General features: G+C 42.4%; 1 protein-coding gene and 1 pseudogene across 1 annotated transcript; both read right to left on the bottom strand.

Annotated features, from left to right (window-relative positions):
• Positions 1-3,239: 3,239 nt before the first annotated feature.
• Positions 3,240-6,093, bottom strand: LOC125886463 (D(1) dopamine receptor-like). Its single transcript, XM_049572705.1, has one exon. It carries the CDS (start codon positions 5,858-5,860, stop codon positions 4,496-4,498), a length of 1,365 nt encoding a protein of 454 aa, XP_049428662.1. The 5' UTR covers positions 5,861-6,093; the 3' UTR covers positions 3,240-4,495.
• A 1,439-nt stretch (positions 6,094-7,532) lies between these two features.
• On the bottom strand, positions 7,533-11,475 carry LOC125886471 (glutamine synthetase-like; annotated as a pseudogene).
• Between the last annotated feature and the right edge of the window lie 7,184 nt (positions 11,476-18,659).

The following is an 18,659-nucleotide window of genomic DNA, read 5'->3' as shown; positions in this document are numbered from 1 at the left end:
ATTAAGTTTTGCTGTTGTTAAACAGGTGATTAGGTTAATTGGTAACTCTAAATTGTCCGTAGGTGTGAATGTGAGCGTGAATGGTTGTTTGTCTCTATGTGTCAGCCCTGCGATAGTCTGGCGACCTGTCCAGGGTGTACCCTGCCTCTCGCCCGATGTCAGCTGGGATAGGCTCCAGCCCCCCCCGCGACCCTCAAGAGGATGAAGCAGTTAGAAGATGAATGAATGAATGAATGAATGAATGAATGAATGTTGTTAAACGTGGACCCCTATGACTTCAATTCATCAAGAATGTTTGTCTCTTTTGGATTCTTCGTTCACTGCAAAGGCATGTGAGAAAAACAAAGTTCTCTTCAAAAATTTTAAGTAATTGATTTACAAATGATGATTTTTTGGTAAGTAATCCTTTAATAGGCCTTCATTTTTTTGCCATCACAACAAAAGTGGCTACTCTATATTCCTCCAGCAGTGTGTTGATTCATTCATCATAATACTGCACATGATAAACTCATATACAAATATGCTTTAATTTAACAGTAAACTTAATTTGTTCTTCAGCAAGGCATCTCCGCTCATCTTACACTAATATTGTCTTGTTAAAGTGGGATAAGGTTTTCAGAAACTCCTCTTGAAAATCCCTGAATGCTGAGGCTTCAGAGCAGGAGTTACAGTACCTTTGCTGGATGACACTTTAAGTAACAGCTCGAATTAAACTCCCTGTCTCACTCTCTGTCTTTCTGTCCTGCCTGCAGCCTCGGGGGCTCATTTAACTTTCACACACTGAAGGTGGGCAGGTGTGGCCCATTAAACGTTTCCCCAGGCAAACACAACCACTCTTAATGAAGTGAGCTCCTTTTTGGCTGACACGTGAACCAAACAGAGGAAGAATGAAACAAGGATAGCCATTAGTCAGTCAATATTAATAGATGTAATCACTTTATCATTCCTGAGAGAAAGGACCCCGCACACTTTTCTCTGAACTGCACTTCATTCAGGCCTGTAATGACTTCTCTCACTCAGTAACCTACATGCAACGGCTGTAAATGGGAGACACATTTTTAAAAATGTATTTGACCTATGTTTTATTAATCCTCTTTGGTATGGTGACTATTCTTACATTACCTACAGCTGATGGAAGTCCTATGTAGGTTACAAGCCCATTACACAGTGAAAACCAAAAGGCTGCACATGCTTCCTTTCTGCAAACAGTTATACAATATACTGTAGCATCTCTGTGTTTTCTCACTACTGCATAATCTGAATAAACACAAACATGTTATCACTGGTGCCTAAAAGAGACGATACACGTGACAACTGCATTTTCACTGAAACTGGAAATTAATAATGTCCATCAGCTGTTGCAATGATCCATAATGTGTGGTGTACTGTAAAGGAATAATTTGATATTTTGGGAAATGTCAAACAATTATTTCCTTTCTTGCTGTTGTAAAGCTCATAGACAACAGTAGTATTCATCTTCTCATCCAGCTCTCAGAAAAAGAAGAGAAAGTATTTCCGTAAAGGAATATTTCCATACTGGAATCACAACCACCAAAATATTTACAGCTCAGGATAGAGTCATTATTCTTGTTGGCTCCATTAAGGGTAGTGGCTCCTTGAGGGTATAACACGCAGGTTCATATTTAACACTAACAAGGAGGTCTCATTAAACAAAAATGAACAGATGTTAATCTGCAGAGAGTTCATCGCAGAGCAGGGCTGTCACCGTAAAAGCTTCTATGTTCTCACTGGCCAGGGCATCTTTCACAGGAACAACCTTTACAAATTATTCATGGTTGTTTTTTCCAGAGGACAGAGGGGGGAAACAGAGTGCACACTGCATCCATACAAGATGCACAGCTGACGGGTGCTAATGTGAGTTAGTTACATAATCCCATTTCTAGAGATTCAGAGAAATCCTGACCTCTGATAGCTGTCTCGCTGTGGAGAGCAGGGGCGGAGCCAGACGTTGTAAACTTTCAGGGCTCAGCCCAAACATAAGGGGGTCCTGGGGCATGCTCTCCACTTGGGAAAAACATGATAGTTGCCAGGAAAAAAATTATCCTGTAGAGCCTACACTCTGTTTTGTATCTAAATGTTCTTTAACTGTCTTTATCATTCTGAAACCATAACAATTAAATGTTGAGGATGAGAAATTTTCACTCACAAAAAAATATTGTCTGATGTTCCTATTTTTAAATAAATAACATAGGTAGGGTACGATTTCGGTGTTAACAACATTGCTAATCTTGAAATCCATTTTTGCTATGCTATGCTGGAGTAGAGTTCACAGAATCAGCTACATTTGAATCCATGCCACAATTATCTGTCCTGCTGTCTTCAGTCTTCAATACTTTGTCTTCACTGTTGCTGAGGAAAGGTCTTGAATGGAAGCTGACAAAACCCACCTTCACAGGTAAATCTTTATGGTCTGTGTTTTCCCAGTAATATGGTTGAGATATTTCACTTGTTCGGGTTTAATGTCATCCGAAAATAATCTTGAAATCAGAAATATTAACTCAGCAATGTGACTTTAAGGTGTTTTATCATCAATGTACAGCATCATTCTTATCTAACACTGACACTGAGAAAACTATGAATGAGGAAGAGGTGATTGCACCTACCTCTAAGACTGTTACCATCCTATTTGGCATTTGTGGCTGATTCTTAGAAACTGACAGATAAGTGCCACATGGATTAAAAAAATATGAAATTACTTAACTTCAGAAAAAATATTGTAAGTCAACACCTCTCCTATCTTAATCTGGCCTCACTTTATCTACCCACGCAGATCTGGACCTGTCTTTATTTGTCCTGCTAAGGAAAAGCAGAAGTAGTCCTCACACTGAATTCTGCAGGGTCACAAAAAAATTAATAATTAATTTTACAAAGACTACAAAGTCTTTGTTGGGTAAACATCCATGTGTACAAAAATGAGTCATACTGTATATAGCCCACAGACAAATAAAAAACACCTTCAATTATCCCCAAAGATTTACTGTGCTCATGAAGGCAAATATTGTCCTAAAAAAGAAGAAAATAACATTATGTGTTTCTGATATGCATGCAGTGGTGCCCCCAGATTTTTTTTATAGCAGTGGGGAGATGGAGCCACTGAGAATCTTGGGGTGGCACACCAAAACCAAAAGCCATGACTGAATTCAGGAATTTGATTATGCTGTCCAAGTATTTAGATTAGTTGAAAACTATGTCAGTATGAGAGTTGAGGAATCGCATACTATACTTTGGTTTCTTATTTTGTAGTTAATGTTGCTGATAACCTGATGTGCATAGTCTAATATCTGTACAGTGCATTTTGAATTGTACAACAACCCTGTTTTAATGTGTTATGTAACTTTACATGTGTTCGGTGATTTATCAACCCGGTCTCACTCCGAAGTCGTCGAAATCCGGCACTTGGGCAATGACTACAGGCATCAGACACATGAACAATGGCATGATATGCGGCCAGTCGTCATTATAGTTTAATGGCACTCGGCAGTGTCAGGGGAAAACGTGGCGGGACAACAGCGAAAGTAAAGGCAGCGGAAGTCCAAGTGGGGTCGGTGGGAGGACTGGTGGATGAGTCCAACAACCACGGACTTTTACCCAGGCCGGTGCAACATGCTTTTGTTGCTTGAACTCAATGTGTATGTGTTGCAAAATGTAACCACGTGCGTTTGTTGTTGAAGGAAAAAAAAAAGTCAATTTGTACCGACATAGTGAGGAGTTTATTTTGAAAGGGACTGTATGCAAACTGTACATTTCCTGTGAAAACGGAAGTGTATTTAGAAAACAGACAATGCATGTATCAGGCTGAAGTTGATACAGCGTCCAAGAATGTCACCAACCAACGCACCCAGGGTACCTTGCACATTGTATCTCAATATGGAAAATCCGATACAAAACATCAATATGTGACGAGGTCTGAATAAGAAAGTGTTGGATTTTTTGTGTAGGAACAAACAAATGAACAAAATATTTCCTGGGAAAAAGCCTACACTAATGTAGGGGAGACTCATGGGTACCCATAAACACATTTTCATTCAGATATGTTGAGGTGAGAGTTCAAGGGCCCCCCTGTGAAAACTGCCATGCCAGTTGCTCCCAGCTGAACAAACCTCAGCCTAAATTTGGTGCATTATTTAGCCCCTTTCCCGACCAGCTTTGCCGACATGGTTGGTACCAATGGATGCCTCAGGTTGCCTCGTTTTTCAAGACATTGCTAGCAATCCTATCACCTGACTCCAACTTGGGGGCGCCACTGCATGCATGGTAATGGATAATGGGTGTTAATATGATCTTCTAAGGTGGAGTATTTTTGTCTGCACATGTAGCTGTTTATGTTCATGTAGATTTTTGAAGACCTTGAGAGTAAATTCACTTTGCATTTGCTGTTTCCTGTCCCTGTAGGCCTTCTACATCATTATCCACCTCCTCTGCATAGTTTACCTGCTCTCTGTCCCCGCACATGGCATATCATGAATAGTGTCACTTATATAGGTATCTGCGTCAGTCTGTCTTTGTCGTTACTTTCCTCAGTGTCCGTCACCAGCTCCGAGCTTGTCCCACCGTGACAAAACAAAGTCACCGTTGTGTTCCCACTGTCCTCGCTTCCCCTGGTGGTCATGGCACAGGAGACGGCCAGCCTCACGTTGAGCGGGCTCTCCTGCTGCAGGTGTCCGGCCTCGTTGCTCGCCATCACCGTCTCCACTACTGCGCTCACCGCGGCGCAGCAGCCTCCTCCGCGGCAGCGCAACAGGCGCAGGAATGCGTCTCTGAAGTCCGCGTTAAACGCATAGATGACCGGGTTAAGGGATGAGTTGCTCCAGCCGATCCACACGAACACATCGAAGGTTTTCTCGCTGACGCAGTGAGGACCCCGCTGGGCCCCCGGTGCCCCTGGTCCGGGACAGAAGGGCAGAGCGCAGTTCAGGACAAAGAACGGCAACCAGCAGCAGACAAAAACACCCATGATGATGCTCAGAGTTTTGAGGACTTTGGTCTCTTTTCTGATGGAGACTGTGAGCTCCCGATTAGAGCGCTGAGAATCAGGATGAAGATCGATTTGAGACTGATATGAGCTGGCACCGATTTCCGTGCACAGGTGAGGATATAGTTCAGGTGCGTCCAAGCGGCAACTCTGCGCGTGCACCGCCGCCCGCTCCAGGGAGGATATCATCCGGATCTGCATCTGGGCTATCCGGTAGATACGGGTATATGTGACTATCATGATAGCCACGGGGATGTAGAAGCTGATGAGGGACGAGGAGATGGCATAAGTGCGGCTCAGGCTGGAGTCACAGCTCCCATCAACACTCTTATCGTGAAGCGCCAAATCCTCCCCAGCCGGATCATCCATCTCCGCCCGGTGCCAGTTCAGCTGCACGGGTACAAAGGAAATGACCACCGACACTGTCCAAGTCACGCCGATCATAACAGACGCTACCTTCCTGTTCATACTCCTCTCGTAGAGAAAAGGGCTGGAGATGGCCCAGTATCGGTCCACACTAATGACGCACAGGTTGAGGATGGAGGCCGTGGAGCACATGATGTCGCAGGCCAGCCAGGTCTTACAGAACCCTCCAAACGGCCAGAAACCAGCCACCTCAGCCACAGCTTTCCACGGCATCACCAGCACGGCGACCAGGAGGTCTGACAGAGCCAGGGACACGATGAAGATGTTGGTTACTTTGGCGCGCAGGTGCCGGAAGCGACAAACGGCTGCGCACACCGTGAAGTTGCCGAAAAGCGTCCAAATGATAAGCAGCGCCAGGATGCAGCCCGTTAAAGCTCGGTGCGCCGGTAACTCCTCCCGACTGCCAGCTGCTACCGGTACCAAGCCGGTTGTGTTATTCATTGCCTGATCCTGCGCTCGGCCATATGTCAAACAAAAAAGACAAGAAAAACATCCATTCGTACAAATAACAGAGAAAAAGTAGTCAGGCAAAAGAGTCGCTCTGAGTGGAGAGCGCGCGTCCTGCTCCAGTCGGACTGATCTGTGTTGCTGCTCCGAGCGCAGAGCAGATTTACTGGGGACCACATGCACCACCAGCTGGTACTGTACTTACTGCTGACAACACAACGGAGACGCGCGGCGCAAAGACAAGGTTGACATGTCAGGCAATTTTAAATTATATTAATTTACTTTAGTTCAGAATTACTTTTACTTTTCGTTGTCCAATTTATCCAGTTTTCCACTCAATATGTGCCATTAGTGGTCCTGTTGGGACTGAGCTGCTTATGCTGGCGGCATCAGATCACAATAATAAGTTTATTTACACAGCACCTTTTTCAGCTATGTGATTACAAAGGCCTACAAACAGGCAAAAGTAAAAGTACTGAAAATAATATAAAATAAGATAGACTAAACAAATACAACAGATAATACATTTAAGAACTAACACTTGGGAGTAACACTAAGATAGAACAAGGACAGCAAATCCATCTGTTCATATATTTACCTAAGATTTACTGAATTTAAATGTCACAGGGTGTGAGTGGAGCTAAACAGGCTTATTTAGTCACAAATGATGGCTCATCCCAAAGGATGTCATCCATCACGCATCACTACCCTTCCACTGACTCTCTCCCAGCCACCTGGTACACTGGAATGATTGTGAATAACAAATATTCAACTTATTCATCTACGTTTTAAAAAAATATGGGTTATTATTTCATTGAGTCCATTCCCTGAATTTATATTTGTGGACATATTACTGTAATATGACCTATGATAATCCTGTTGTATTCTAAACTGCTTGCCATGCAGTACTTTGTATTTCTAACTCTGTAACATTTGTATTTCTAAAAGCAGTTCAACCATCCAAGGAAGGGCAGTTATGGCAATACGTCACCAAACAAGACACAACAGGACAGAAGAAGCAAACGTGAACATTTAACACATACACAAAATAAAAACAATAACATGCATGTTTGTGTGTTTCCATCGCCGCAGCTCTTTCTCATTATTAATTATAGTGTAAAGTTACATGTGGCCATAATTTATTTCGTCCAGTATGATTTTGTTGGAGGCTATACGCTGTTTGCTTCATTGCTACTGAGTCCATAATATTCTTCGAGCCAGTCTCTGTTTGCAATGCAGATGTATTATGGCACTGTGCTTGCTTCGGCCCACGTGCCAGAAGAAAGAATTGGCATTGTACGTTTCTGCAAACCACAACCAATTCCATCTGTACGTTAGAGGATATCAACAGTGACGTAGTATATATGAGCTTCCAAACTTTAGTTCGTTTTTAGTGACCCATCATTGTTTCTGTAACAGAGATAGTGCTGTAAAAAGCAGCTGTTTTTTACTGATCATCGGTGGTATTTCCAGTCTTGGTTGTGCAAACAAAAGTGTAAAAAAAGTGGCCTGATGTCAGAGTAATTTATAATTGATCTTATTCTTTATTTTTTCAGCTCATTTCATTTAGACTTCAAATGTGTCATATTTCTTTATAAACTCACAAAGGCACATGAGTACATGCAAAGTTGCCAATACATTTGTGCACTTTGTGGTGTCTTTCTCCCCTTTTAGGAAGCCATAATCTTCCCCACATCATCATCATTTTCCTCTGGGGTTTCTAGCAGACAGGTTTCAACCAAGGCTCTCATCACAAGGTAGGGGTCACAGTTGGCAGCAGGACGTCTGTCCTCAAAGTACCCACAGCCCATCTGACTGACATGACCTGGGATGCGAACACTAACAGCACGAGAGGATACAGCTGTAGAGAAGTAATGGAAATCGGAGGTAGCGCTCTCACTGCTGAGGCGTCTCATGTTGTCAGCACCATTGTGCAGATCGTAGACACGGAGGTGCTGAGAGTGACGCTTGCTGAGCCTTTTGATTGCCTCTTCAATGTACCTGTAATTTCATAGAGAACATGGTTTTTTATCCATATATTTTTAAATGTCTACTTGCACAGGAGCACAGGATAGGTGTATTTTGGATATTGGCAGTGGGTCACTCAGTGGTCTAAACTTACTGAAGCCCCCCTTCACTCCTCATCTCTTTGGTGCTGAAATTGATGTGACAGCCTGATGTAGCAGTGTTTCCCTCGATGGGTTGAGCATCAAAGGAGGCAACAACCCCAAAGTCTTCACAGACACGGTGCAGAATGTAACGGGCCATCCAGAGATGATCCCCCATTTCAATCCCCTCACATGGGCCGACCTGGAACTCCCACTTATAAGACAAAACACCAATCACAGAGAGCAGAGGAGACATCTGAGTATTTACGACCACAGTTTCTTGTGCTCTGAAAGTCAGCTGGTTTGTGTCAAACCAAACAAGCATGTTCTTATAAATGTTGTGTGTAAATGATAGTGTGACCTTGAATAATGTGTGTATTTGATGATTTACCATGTTGATTTAGACAGGACAGGCGGGGACAGAGAGAGGGAAGTTACATGCAAAAGAAGGACCCTTGTAAAATCAAACCAGGGATGTTGCAGTTATATAGTGCACATCTTAACCCCTGGACTGCCATACACCCAATAAAGTTATGTTGTACTGCATTATATGAAGCTGACGTGATTAAATTGGGGTCTTTGTTGACCTACAAAGTTTGATTAGTCTGTCTACTACTGTCAGCTATGAATGTAAAGATAAATTCAGATGATGAAAATCTCATATGGTCTCTGAAAACAGGAATTAAACTATGTCATCTCATAATTACATAATTATTGACATGATATTCCTCATTGGGGTCCAGGCTGGTTTGGGAGTTAGTCAGACCTGAATAAACTCATCACAAATCATATTTTATTTACCTTTTAAGTTTTATCTAATCATTCAGTTTAGAGCTCCCATATTGTGAAGAGTTAGATTTCCATGTCTTTTTATATATATAAAGGAGGTACAGCTGCTATATAAATATTCCAAAAGTATCAAATTGCTCAATCCACAGAGAAATGCACACAGTCCATATGCAGAAACTGTGCCTTTAAATGAGCTGTCAGGACTTCTGTGAAATTGTGATGTCACAACTATACTACATAAAGCTAGAAACTGCTGCTACAGCTGCATTTGCATTTGTCTTTTTTGGCCACTTGGGGTCAACCTCTGCAACAAGTTAAAAATCATACATGTTTGACATACATCATCTTATAAAGTTTAATGTGTTAACAAATCTAGTGAGACATCCAGTCGACACTTTGAAGTATTTAGTTGCATGTTTCCATCCTCTTGGCAAATGTAAGTCCAATATTCACTTTTATTTTGCTCTGGTTTGGTCTCCACCAATTACTGAGTGAAATATCGCTCAATCTTTAGCTGCTAAATGCTTCACTGTGTGTCACTGTATGTGACATGCAGTGGGTTTATCGCTGCTCTTTTGGCTAAATTTGCAAACTGTAAAACAGTTAATGAATTTGGTTTTTCAAAAACCTGTCTGATGATCTGTTCTTACCTGGGAGGCTAGTGTTTCTGCATTGGTGCCACAGATCTTCACACCAGCTTACAGACAGGCTCTACAGTGACAGATGCAAATGTCTCTTCATTACGCCTTGTTAATGCCCACAGCACAATACGCTGGCAATAAAACCAACACAAAACAAAATTTGATGAGAAAACAGTCACAATTAAAAATAAATTTAAGAATTTGAACTGTTAATAAAAATATTACATAATAGATTTTAAACTATAAAAATAAATTGCACATTTGTCAAGATACAGTATGTTATGCTCTTTCTCAGGTCTCTGCTCGAAAATTACAGACCCTTAATAAAAGCATATTTCTCAGCAACTACAAGGTCTGTATAAATAACCTTGGTCTCGAACTACAGGTAACACTTTGTAGCTTAACTGAGAGGTGTAAGCATCAGTATAGATGCTACTGGGTAAGATCAAATGAAGAAATAAAACAGGATAAATTAAAAATTTCATCCTCGCCTGACGAAACTTTTAGAGTGAATATTTTTTTGAAATTATGTAGTAGCAGCCCAGAACTCTTGAAATTCATACAACATCTGTTCTGATCCTGTGCATAGGCAGATGCTTATAAATGAAGCAGAGCACATTCAGAGAAGATTTTGTGGAGAAAATCTTAGGCAGGCTCTTTAAATTGGCCTTTTTAGGTACATTTGTGCCCCTTATTTGCCTTAAGTAGTTAAGTTAGTAAACAGCAACAACAGTTTTTGGCTTTATTTCAAAAACTCAATTACTCCGACCTCTATACATGTTCCCATTTATAGAAATCCTTGGGTTTGGGTGAAATGACACTTTAAAAAGGTCATGGCAAGGTCACAACAAGAGACTGATTATCAGAGCACATTAGCACTGATAAACCAGCAGATAGAACCATTAGACCATCAAAAGAAGCCCAGTTCCTTTAAATTTTAGCATTTCTAGCAGATTTATGCAACCAGGAACCACAAAATAAGCGAAGATAAGACACAAACTGTTGTTGTATATGTGCAAAGGGGAGTTTGTTTTTTGTGTGTTGCTTTGACAATCAGTGCCACGACTTCATGCTGCACAGTGCTGCATGTTACTTTAGCGTCTAAGGATTCTTTTAAGGGGTCATTTGTGTGGATAGTGTGAAGTAAAAGCTATGTGGAGTGTTGTTATGCTACTGTGCATAATGTTTAGTTTTTAGTAAAGTTTGTAATGCATGTTTGAAGTCTGGAACAGTAATTGAGGTGTGGTTTAGGGGGACGTGGCTAGCTGTTTGAGCTTCTCCAGATTAAAACGGTATGCAGCATAATCATGTCCTCATGTGTTCAAGTGCCCTGTGAAGCGGGGGCTCTCAGGAGGAACTTTATCACACCTCCTCTTGGACATCCCTGGGGAGGCCAACCAAAGGGCTTTCCATCCAAACCAAACAGTGTGTACTCCTGTTCCATCCCGAACCAGGGCTGAAATTCTCTAACTTCCTCCATAACTTTAGCACACTGTGAACGCTGATTACTTTCTGTGTGGAAAAAGTAAAACAAAAGTTTAAAATTATGTCAAAAAATCTTAAAAACTAGCTGCTTTTGAGTTCTCAGTCAGTACTGTAACGTAATACCTTTTGGCACATGGTTGCTGTCGAGCACTTCACACAGAACCAGTTTATCAGGGTCAAGAGTGAACGGATCTCGAAACATTCTGACGGGGACTAAAGTGACTTCATTATAGTGATGCCCAATAGCCCAGGCAGCAGTCCATTCTGGGATATCTGCCAAGGATTTACAGTCAACACATGGTCACATGAAACAGCAGCACATTGGGAACATTATTGATCAACAATGCTACATCAAACCCTCTAAAAGTACCTACAGGAACAACAAAGTGACAGTCAGTGTCCATTCCTCTACTTTACCTTTGATTCCTGTTGGTTCTGTGTTCAGAATCCTGGTTTTACATTGTAGATTTTCTCCAGCATTATCAATCCAAACATATGTCACTTGGCACTCTGCACCTTTGGCAAGAGATATGTAGTGCTTCTTGGCTGTCTTGTGAAGGCGAAGGCTCTCAGACAGGTCAGACATGATGATTTGAAAAAAAAAATGTGAAAAAAGTGAAGGTGAAAAAAAATGCGTCTCGTGTAGCACTCCATGAAGTACGCAAGCTGAAATATTAGCTTGTGCAGTGCAGGTAAGAATAGGTATTTAAATGCCAATGAACACAGTGATCTTGTAGTCAAACAACTATTACTAGTGTATCAAAAATACACACACAGGTCACAGAGTCCAAAGACAAAGACAAAGTTTCACGAGCTTATTTATACTTACAGTCACACCCTTCATAGCTATCTATACAAGAATTTGATGAAGTCAATAACTACTCCAAACATGATGTTATGCCTGTCTAGACCGGCCCCACTCTTTTCTTCTCTTCACTTTTCAGCATATAGCAGTGACTTATCACTGTGTAGGCAGTTATATATAATAGTGATAATAATAGTGATGTATTTCATAAATTACACTCACCTTTGTAAAAACATATTCACATTAAATGCACAAATACTGTGTCATATTTTCTCCTATATTCTCATCCTTGATTAATTTATAAATTACCCAATAAAGAATTCTATGATTTCTAATCTACGCTTTTCATGTGTAATGAGATGTGTTTGCTGGTGGCTAGTTTTTTTTTTTTTTTGGTCAGTTATTTGTAAATCTTCTACTGTAAATATCACTTTAAAATTGGCTTTGAGCAAACACTCTGCCCTGCAGCCTGTGTTGTCAGCCCCTCTTTTTATCGGGAGTGGCAGTCAGTGGGTTTTTACCCCACAGTAGAGATCACCTCTCAGGATGGCCTGGTCTGAACCTTGCTGCTTCAACTGTTCTCAGATTCATGTTGCTGGTCCCTGAGACTGCCTGGTGCCTTCCTACAGTGGCTGGCGTGGATCCACGTGGCTCTCTCAGTGATCTTCACTGCAGAGTTGGTCACCAGTAGCACCTGGAATGGGCTGACCCAGGGGGCTTTCATCAGTTTCACCTCTTGCAGTTCTTCACCACCACCCTGTCTCCTGGATGCAGCGAGCACAGTGGTCGCTGCAGCAGTGTTCTTTTTGTCAGTGAAAATGGTGACAGTAAGTATTTGCTAATGTCCTTTATTTCATGACTGAATCGTAACGAGAACTGTTAACTGGAGACCATTTTCTGATGAAATCAATCCAGCCACAATACAGCAATCCACGACTGAATACAAATGTGGGCTAGGGTGTAAAGTAAGGGCATCAACAGCCCCTTCCCTACTTTCTACCCCCCTGCTTACAGCACCCTTGCTTGTACCACACCCATCTTTAAACTGTCGCTGTGATCTCAGCTACACACCTGTAAAGTCATGGCATAATATTTGTGCCATTCATATTTCCAACTTCACATCATCATATGCGTGTGTGTGCATGTGTATATAGGTGTGTGTTTAACTCACTCTCTTGTGTGTCTGTGTGTTTTTCCTAATCCTCTTCCAGTCCCGTCATGTCTCTCCTGAGTTGCCAGGCCCCCTCCCTCTGCCACCTGTCCTCTCTCTTGCTATGGTACTCTGTTCCTTGGTTGGCTTCTCTGTCTTTCACCCAGTGATCATATTTCCCACAGTGGTAGTGAGTCTCCAATGAATTCTTCAAAAAAAGCCATCCTTGAACTCTGCTCCATCTCTCTGTCCTCCCTCTGCCACACGACTATGATGTATTTTCTGCTCAGGAGCCGACAGTTGAGCCATCAGAGTCTACCTTTCAGCATTACCAACTCACTCCTCACTTCTTGTCAACATTTTCTCTGCATGGTGTGCATGTGCGAAAGTGTCAAACAGATATCTTGGGTCAAGTGTGACTAAGCGTTTAAAGAAGTTCTTGCAGTTCATAGGGTTTGTCAGGGTTCTCATCCGTGTCCAGCCACTGTGGACTCTGAAGTTATTTGACAGTCTCAGGTGGTAGTTTGTAATGCTCTCCACAGACTTCTTGTACCAGTGTCCTACCACGCCCCAGATCAATAGTTTTGTACAGTTGTCGTTCAGTCTCTGTACCAAGCCTGCTGTTGCTGTTCTATATGCTGAGCCCTCAGCCCAGTCGTCTGGAGTGTCCTCTTCAGGACATTTTCCTTTGACAATGCCCCATTTCAATTGAATCTTGGTGACCACAAGTATCTTTATTTCTCCTGTAGCTGAGCAATGTGCTCCTCCAGCTTCTGAAGGGAGCGACCTCTACCTTCCCTTCTGTGCAATCTTGCTGACATAGGCCGTTTGGTTGGAGCATCCAAATCATCAGGCAGAAGAGCAGGGTCTCACTCCAAAGTCGTCATAATCCGGGGCTTGGGCAGTGACTTGTGGCGTCAGAAACCAACTCAGCATGATACATGGCTGGTTGCCGTTATAGTTTAACAGTGCCCGGAGGTGTCAGGGGAAAATCAGGCAGGACAAGGACGAAAATTAAGGCAGCAGAAGTCCAAGTGGGGCGGGCAGGAGGGCTGGTGGATGGGTCCAACAAACTCTGACCTTCGCCCGAGAGAGTGGTGTTGGCATCCCATAAGATTCTAAAGCCAAACACTGTTCTTTTTTTCTAAACCTAACCACTTCCTTTTGTTGCTTAAACCTAACCATTTGTGTTTGTTTTTGAAGGAAAAAGAGGTAAATTTGCTGTGTTGTACTGATGTAGTGGATTTATTTTGAAAGAGACTGTATGTAAATATAAATCAATGCACCCAGGGTACCTTGTGCATCATATCTGGACGTGGAAAGTCCATGACCAAAACGTTAATATGTGACGAGGTCAGAGTGAGAATGTGCAGGGCAGAAGCAGGGTCGGACGCAGCCAGCCAAGATGCCTCGGGTTACACTGTCACAGGCAGTCTAAGCCATCACCCATGTGCTGTTTCAGGAAGGACACAGAGAGAGAGAACATTTTCCCTGTGTAGAGCATAGCACACAGTTTTTAGTTTATCCTGCCCCTTTGCTATACCTATTTCTCCCACCAAAAGATTTCAAGTAACATTCTTTTTCTTTGTTTCTAACTTTCTTTTTTTGGTTTTAGCACTTTTAATACTTTCTCAGTTTCTCTAACCGAGACTAAAGCTGCTATTGGCTGAAAACCTACATTTCTCTCGTAATTTAAAATCTGCACATCCAGTCACTATGCGTATCACACATAATCTATGCACAATTTCAATTTTAGACCCCTTTAGTTTACTTTGATTTGTTCCCAAATCAAATCAAATCAAATCAAATCAAACTTTATTTATATAGCGCTTTACATACATAAAAATCCAACACAAAGTGCTTCACAAGATAAAAAACAAACAAACAATGAAAACCCACTCCTCCCACCTCCCACATATAACACACACACACACACACACACACACACACACTAACTGTCAGTGTAGTAACATGATGAACAGTTGTAAGTGACAGGAATTACCAGCACTTCGAGATATCTGTGATGCCTCATACAATGTCTTTTCTCCTTTTTCTTTGATTTCTTTGATAGTCCAACAAGTATTTCTCATTATCAGTCCCGCTAATATTTTAACCACCCCAGTTAGCTGTTATTCGATTAATGCATCCCAGACATTCATTAATAAGCTCATCAACCCTGTGGCGAGTAGTACCCATCAGGCCTTTATCATCAATATCTGTGTCCTCACCTTCTCAGTTCTTTCATCCCTCAGATTGCCGTGTAAATCTGTAATGCACGTCTGATTGATTCTGATTCCCCTCTTTTTATCCCCTGACAACCTCTCCTAGGATGAGACCCAGTCTCTGGCTGAGCACATTTTTACTTGTCAGCATGTTTCAGGGAATCCTCAAGTCAGGCATCCCGTACCAGCCCTAAGCTGTTGTGCTCACTTAAATCTCAGCTTGCGTAGTGCAGCTGAGATTAGTGAGGTGTACATTGCACATTCTTTATACACTTTTATTTATACTTTGTACTGTGAACCTCAGTTAGTTCCTTTCCACATATAACTATTTCTTTTAAAAAGTACACGCTTTCATTTTCATTGAGATATATTGTACATATATTTTCAAGGTATTTTTCGTAGTATTGTTCAGACAACATACTGATATGACACCACACTCCAAATTTAATACCCACTCTTCCCACAACTCGCTCTCTTTGTCACACACACACACACACACACACACACACACACACACACACACACACACACACACACGCACGCACAGGACATGCTGCAGGATTAAAGCAGACTTTTTGGTCGGGGCCAGAACCAGATGGCTCAGCTGAAGTTGGAGCACCAGTGAGGGACACTAAAATAGCACTCAAGTAATATTTGATCTTTATTAATGGCAACAGGGTTTTGTTTGAATACAGATTTAGATGATGGAGACAGAGACAGAGAGTCCGAAGCAGAGGACGGGGAGTTGATAATCAGATTATCTCCATCATTTTGGAGAGTTTGTACTATTTTGGTGCATTTGCTGATTTAGGACACAATGGAATTAAATCCATTTGTTGAAATGAAATGCTTTCATGTTAATTTCCTTTCATTTTCCAACTGTGAGTTAATGGTTGAATCTAATAATAATTCTCAGTCATAACATATTGAACCTTTACATTCCTGAATAATTAGTAGTTAGTAAGGTCATAATACACATATGCATAAAAAAGGTACTGTTATAATGAATGCATTTGTCCTGTAAAATAATAAATCCACTATAGAAATCTTCATGTTGTTACTGTATACAGCAGGGAGCTCCAACACTCTCTAAAGCTGCGTTTAGTCCCATCAGTCCCATTTCCTGCATATATCCAGTCACAGTTGTCACTGTGCTGTGTCTCTCTGCAGATTTCTTTTCCATTGTCATGTTGTACGGCTCTGAACACTTACTTCCGCACTGCTTTTTCAACAAAGAAATTTCTCTGTCGCACTTTTCCCTCTCCCTCCGCAGGTCCTCCTCCACCTGTCTCTTGAGATTGTCTTTGCTTGCTTTTTGTTGCTCAACTTTCATCCTGATGAGTCTTAGCTCCTGCATGAGGGCCATGGTTCTCCTTTTCTCCGCTCTCTGGTTCTCCATCTGTATGTCCCTTTCTCTCTGGTTCTCCTCCCTCTCACATCTGAGCAGGTTCTCCATTTGCTTTTTCCTGTCCTCCTCCTTCCTGATCTGATCCTCCAAGCTCTGGGTAAGTTTATCCAGCTCTTTCTGCAAAGCGTCTCTCTTCATTTCCTCACTCTGCCTCATGGCATGCTCTTTCTGTGTTTGCTTCAGTTCCCTCTCTTTCTCCTTCTTTTCATTTTCTATTCTGTCCTTCTGGATCTTCTCCTCCATCTCTCTTTTTATTTTCTCTTCCCGCTCCGCCTGCTCCTCCAGCTTTTTCATAACTTTGTCAAGCTTTTCTTGGAGAGCATCCCTCTTTTCCTCCTCCTCTCTACGTATCTCCATCACTCTCACCATCTCTTGTATCCGCCTCTCCTTCTCCTTCTTGTCACTCTCCTCCATCTCTCGTTGAAAGGCCTCCTCCCGATCTCTTGCCAGTTTCTCCTCTTCCTCCTTCTCCAGCTCTTGTTTTTTTCTCAGCTCCTCCATCTCCCTCTTGTATTTTTGCTGAACCATCTCTAGCTTTTGGTCATACAACTCTTGTATTTCTGCCTCTTGCTTCTTTTTTAAAAGCTCCTCCTTCTCGTTCAGCAGCCTCCGCTCCTCCTGCAGCTCCTGAGCCAGGTCCTCCTCTGCTTTCTGGAGCATCTTAATGCTGTAGAACATTCCTGCATTTCGCTGCATCATGCTGTCCACTAAAGCAAGCAGCTCATATACCTGCTCCTTGTTCCTGATGCTTTGGTTGTTGAAGACACAGTACCTGCCCCCACATCCTGCCACCAGATCAGCCAGATCCTTGCACCCGTCGATCAGACACTGCTTCACTGATGTCCCTTCTTCCAGAAGGTCTCCATGGGTAAAAACCACCACAGAGAAATTCAAAGCATCAGAAGCCATTGCCTGTTTGATCTGCCGCACCACCTCCTTCTCCTCCTGAGTGAATCTCCCAATCCGAATAACAAGAAGGAGCACATGGGGCCCTGGGTATAGGAGACTAACACTCCTCCTCAACTCCTTCTGAACCTCCTGTGGAGTCTGAGAAGTGCCCAGAAGCCCCGGAGTGTCCAGGAGTGTCAGGCATCGCCCACGAAATTCTCCAGAGACCCTGCGACAGCGTTGGGTGACAGAGGAGCTGCCAACCTTTGACTCAAAGACCTTACGGCCCAAGATGGAGTTGGCAGTAGAGCTTTTTCCGCTGCCAGTCTTCCCAAGCAAAACCAGTCTCATGTCAGGGTAGGGTGATGGTGGCTTCTTGCCTGAGGAGATGAAAAAGAAGAAGGGCTATGGTCAGATGAAAGAGAGAGAAGACAGGATACATTCAAAAGAAATGAACATAAATCCCAACTTACCTGCACAGCTGATGGAAGACAGCTGCTTGCCAATGGATGACATGCTGTTTCTGGTCACTTGCCTCCATAAACTGAGAACAATAGCTCACTATATAGATCCCAACGTACTGGGTGTGTCTGACCCTATGACATGTTAAACCCCTCTGAACTCTAACCATTGCCATCACCATGTTTTTCAAATATCAGTCTGGAGAAAACTTAACGCAATAGTCCGTCTCTGAAACACTCAGCACAGCAGATCTTATCTCTGAGTATACACAGTCCAGCAAGAGGTCATGGTCCAGCTGAGGCAAAAACCTGGGAAGCAGGCTGAGATATTGTACATCAGTGTGATCAAAGACCAAGAGTAGAGTCATCTGATTGTTCAGTCGCTATCTTTAAAGTGAGCTGATGAGTTGTCACTTAGGAACCACCAGGGATCAATAAACTCAGTCGCCAGAAGAAAATGCTGACAATGTAAGTTTCTGAAAACCACAGATAATTGTATGCTTCATACATATCATATCAATGTTGTACAGCTGACTTTGTGACTGGCATGTGAAAGGGATGGTGGATGGCATGTTACTTAGGCGAAATGGCCGCCAAGCTGAAGATCAGTGCAAACCACTGTTTGAGACTAACAACAAACAATATTGGCAGCATTTCCAGCAGCAATTGTGCCACCAAAACCAGTGTTTTTTAGCAAGATATCTGCATTACTAGTTGTGACTGTGCCACCAAAACCAGGTGTTTTTTAGCGAGACATTGGCAGCATTTCCAGCCATGATTGTGCCACAAAAGAGGGTGTTTTTAGCAAGATGTAGGCAGCATTTCCAGTGGTAACT

Source organism: Epinephelus fuscoguttatus, linkage group LG3 (assembly GCF_011397635.1).
Source record: "Epinephelus fuscoguttatus linkage group LG3, E.fuscoguttatus.final_Chr_v1".
In the NCBI taxonomy this organism is placed as follows: domain Eukaryota; kingdom Metazoa; phylum Chordata; class Actinopteri; order Perciformes; family Serranidae; genus Epinephelus; species Epinephelus fuscoguttatus.
Note: the sequence above shows the minus strand (reverse complement) of the source record. Positions and strands in the feature narration are given on the sequence as shown.

Excerpts from the sequence above, each read along its gene's own strand:
- LOC125886463 (XM_049572705.1), bottom strand. The coding sequence starts at position 5,860 with ATGAATAACACAACCGGCTTGGTACCGGTAGCAGCTGGCAGTCGGGAG.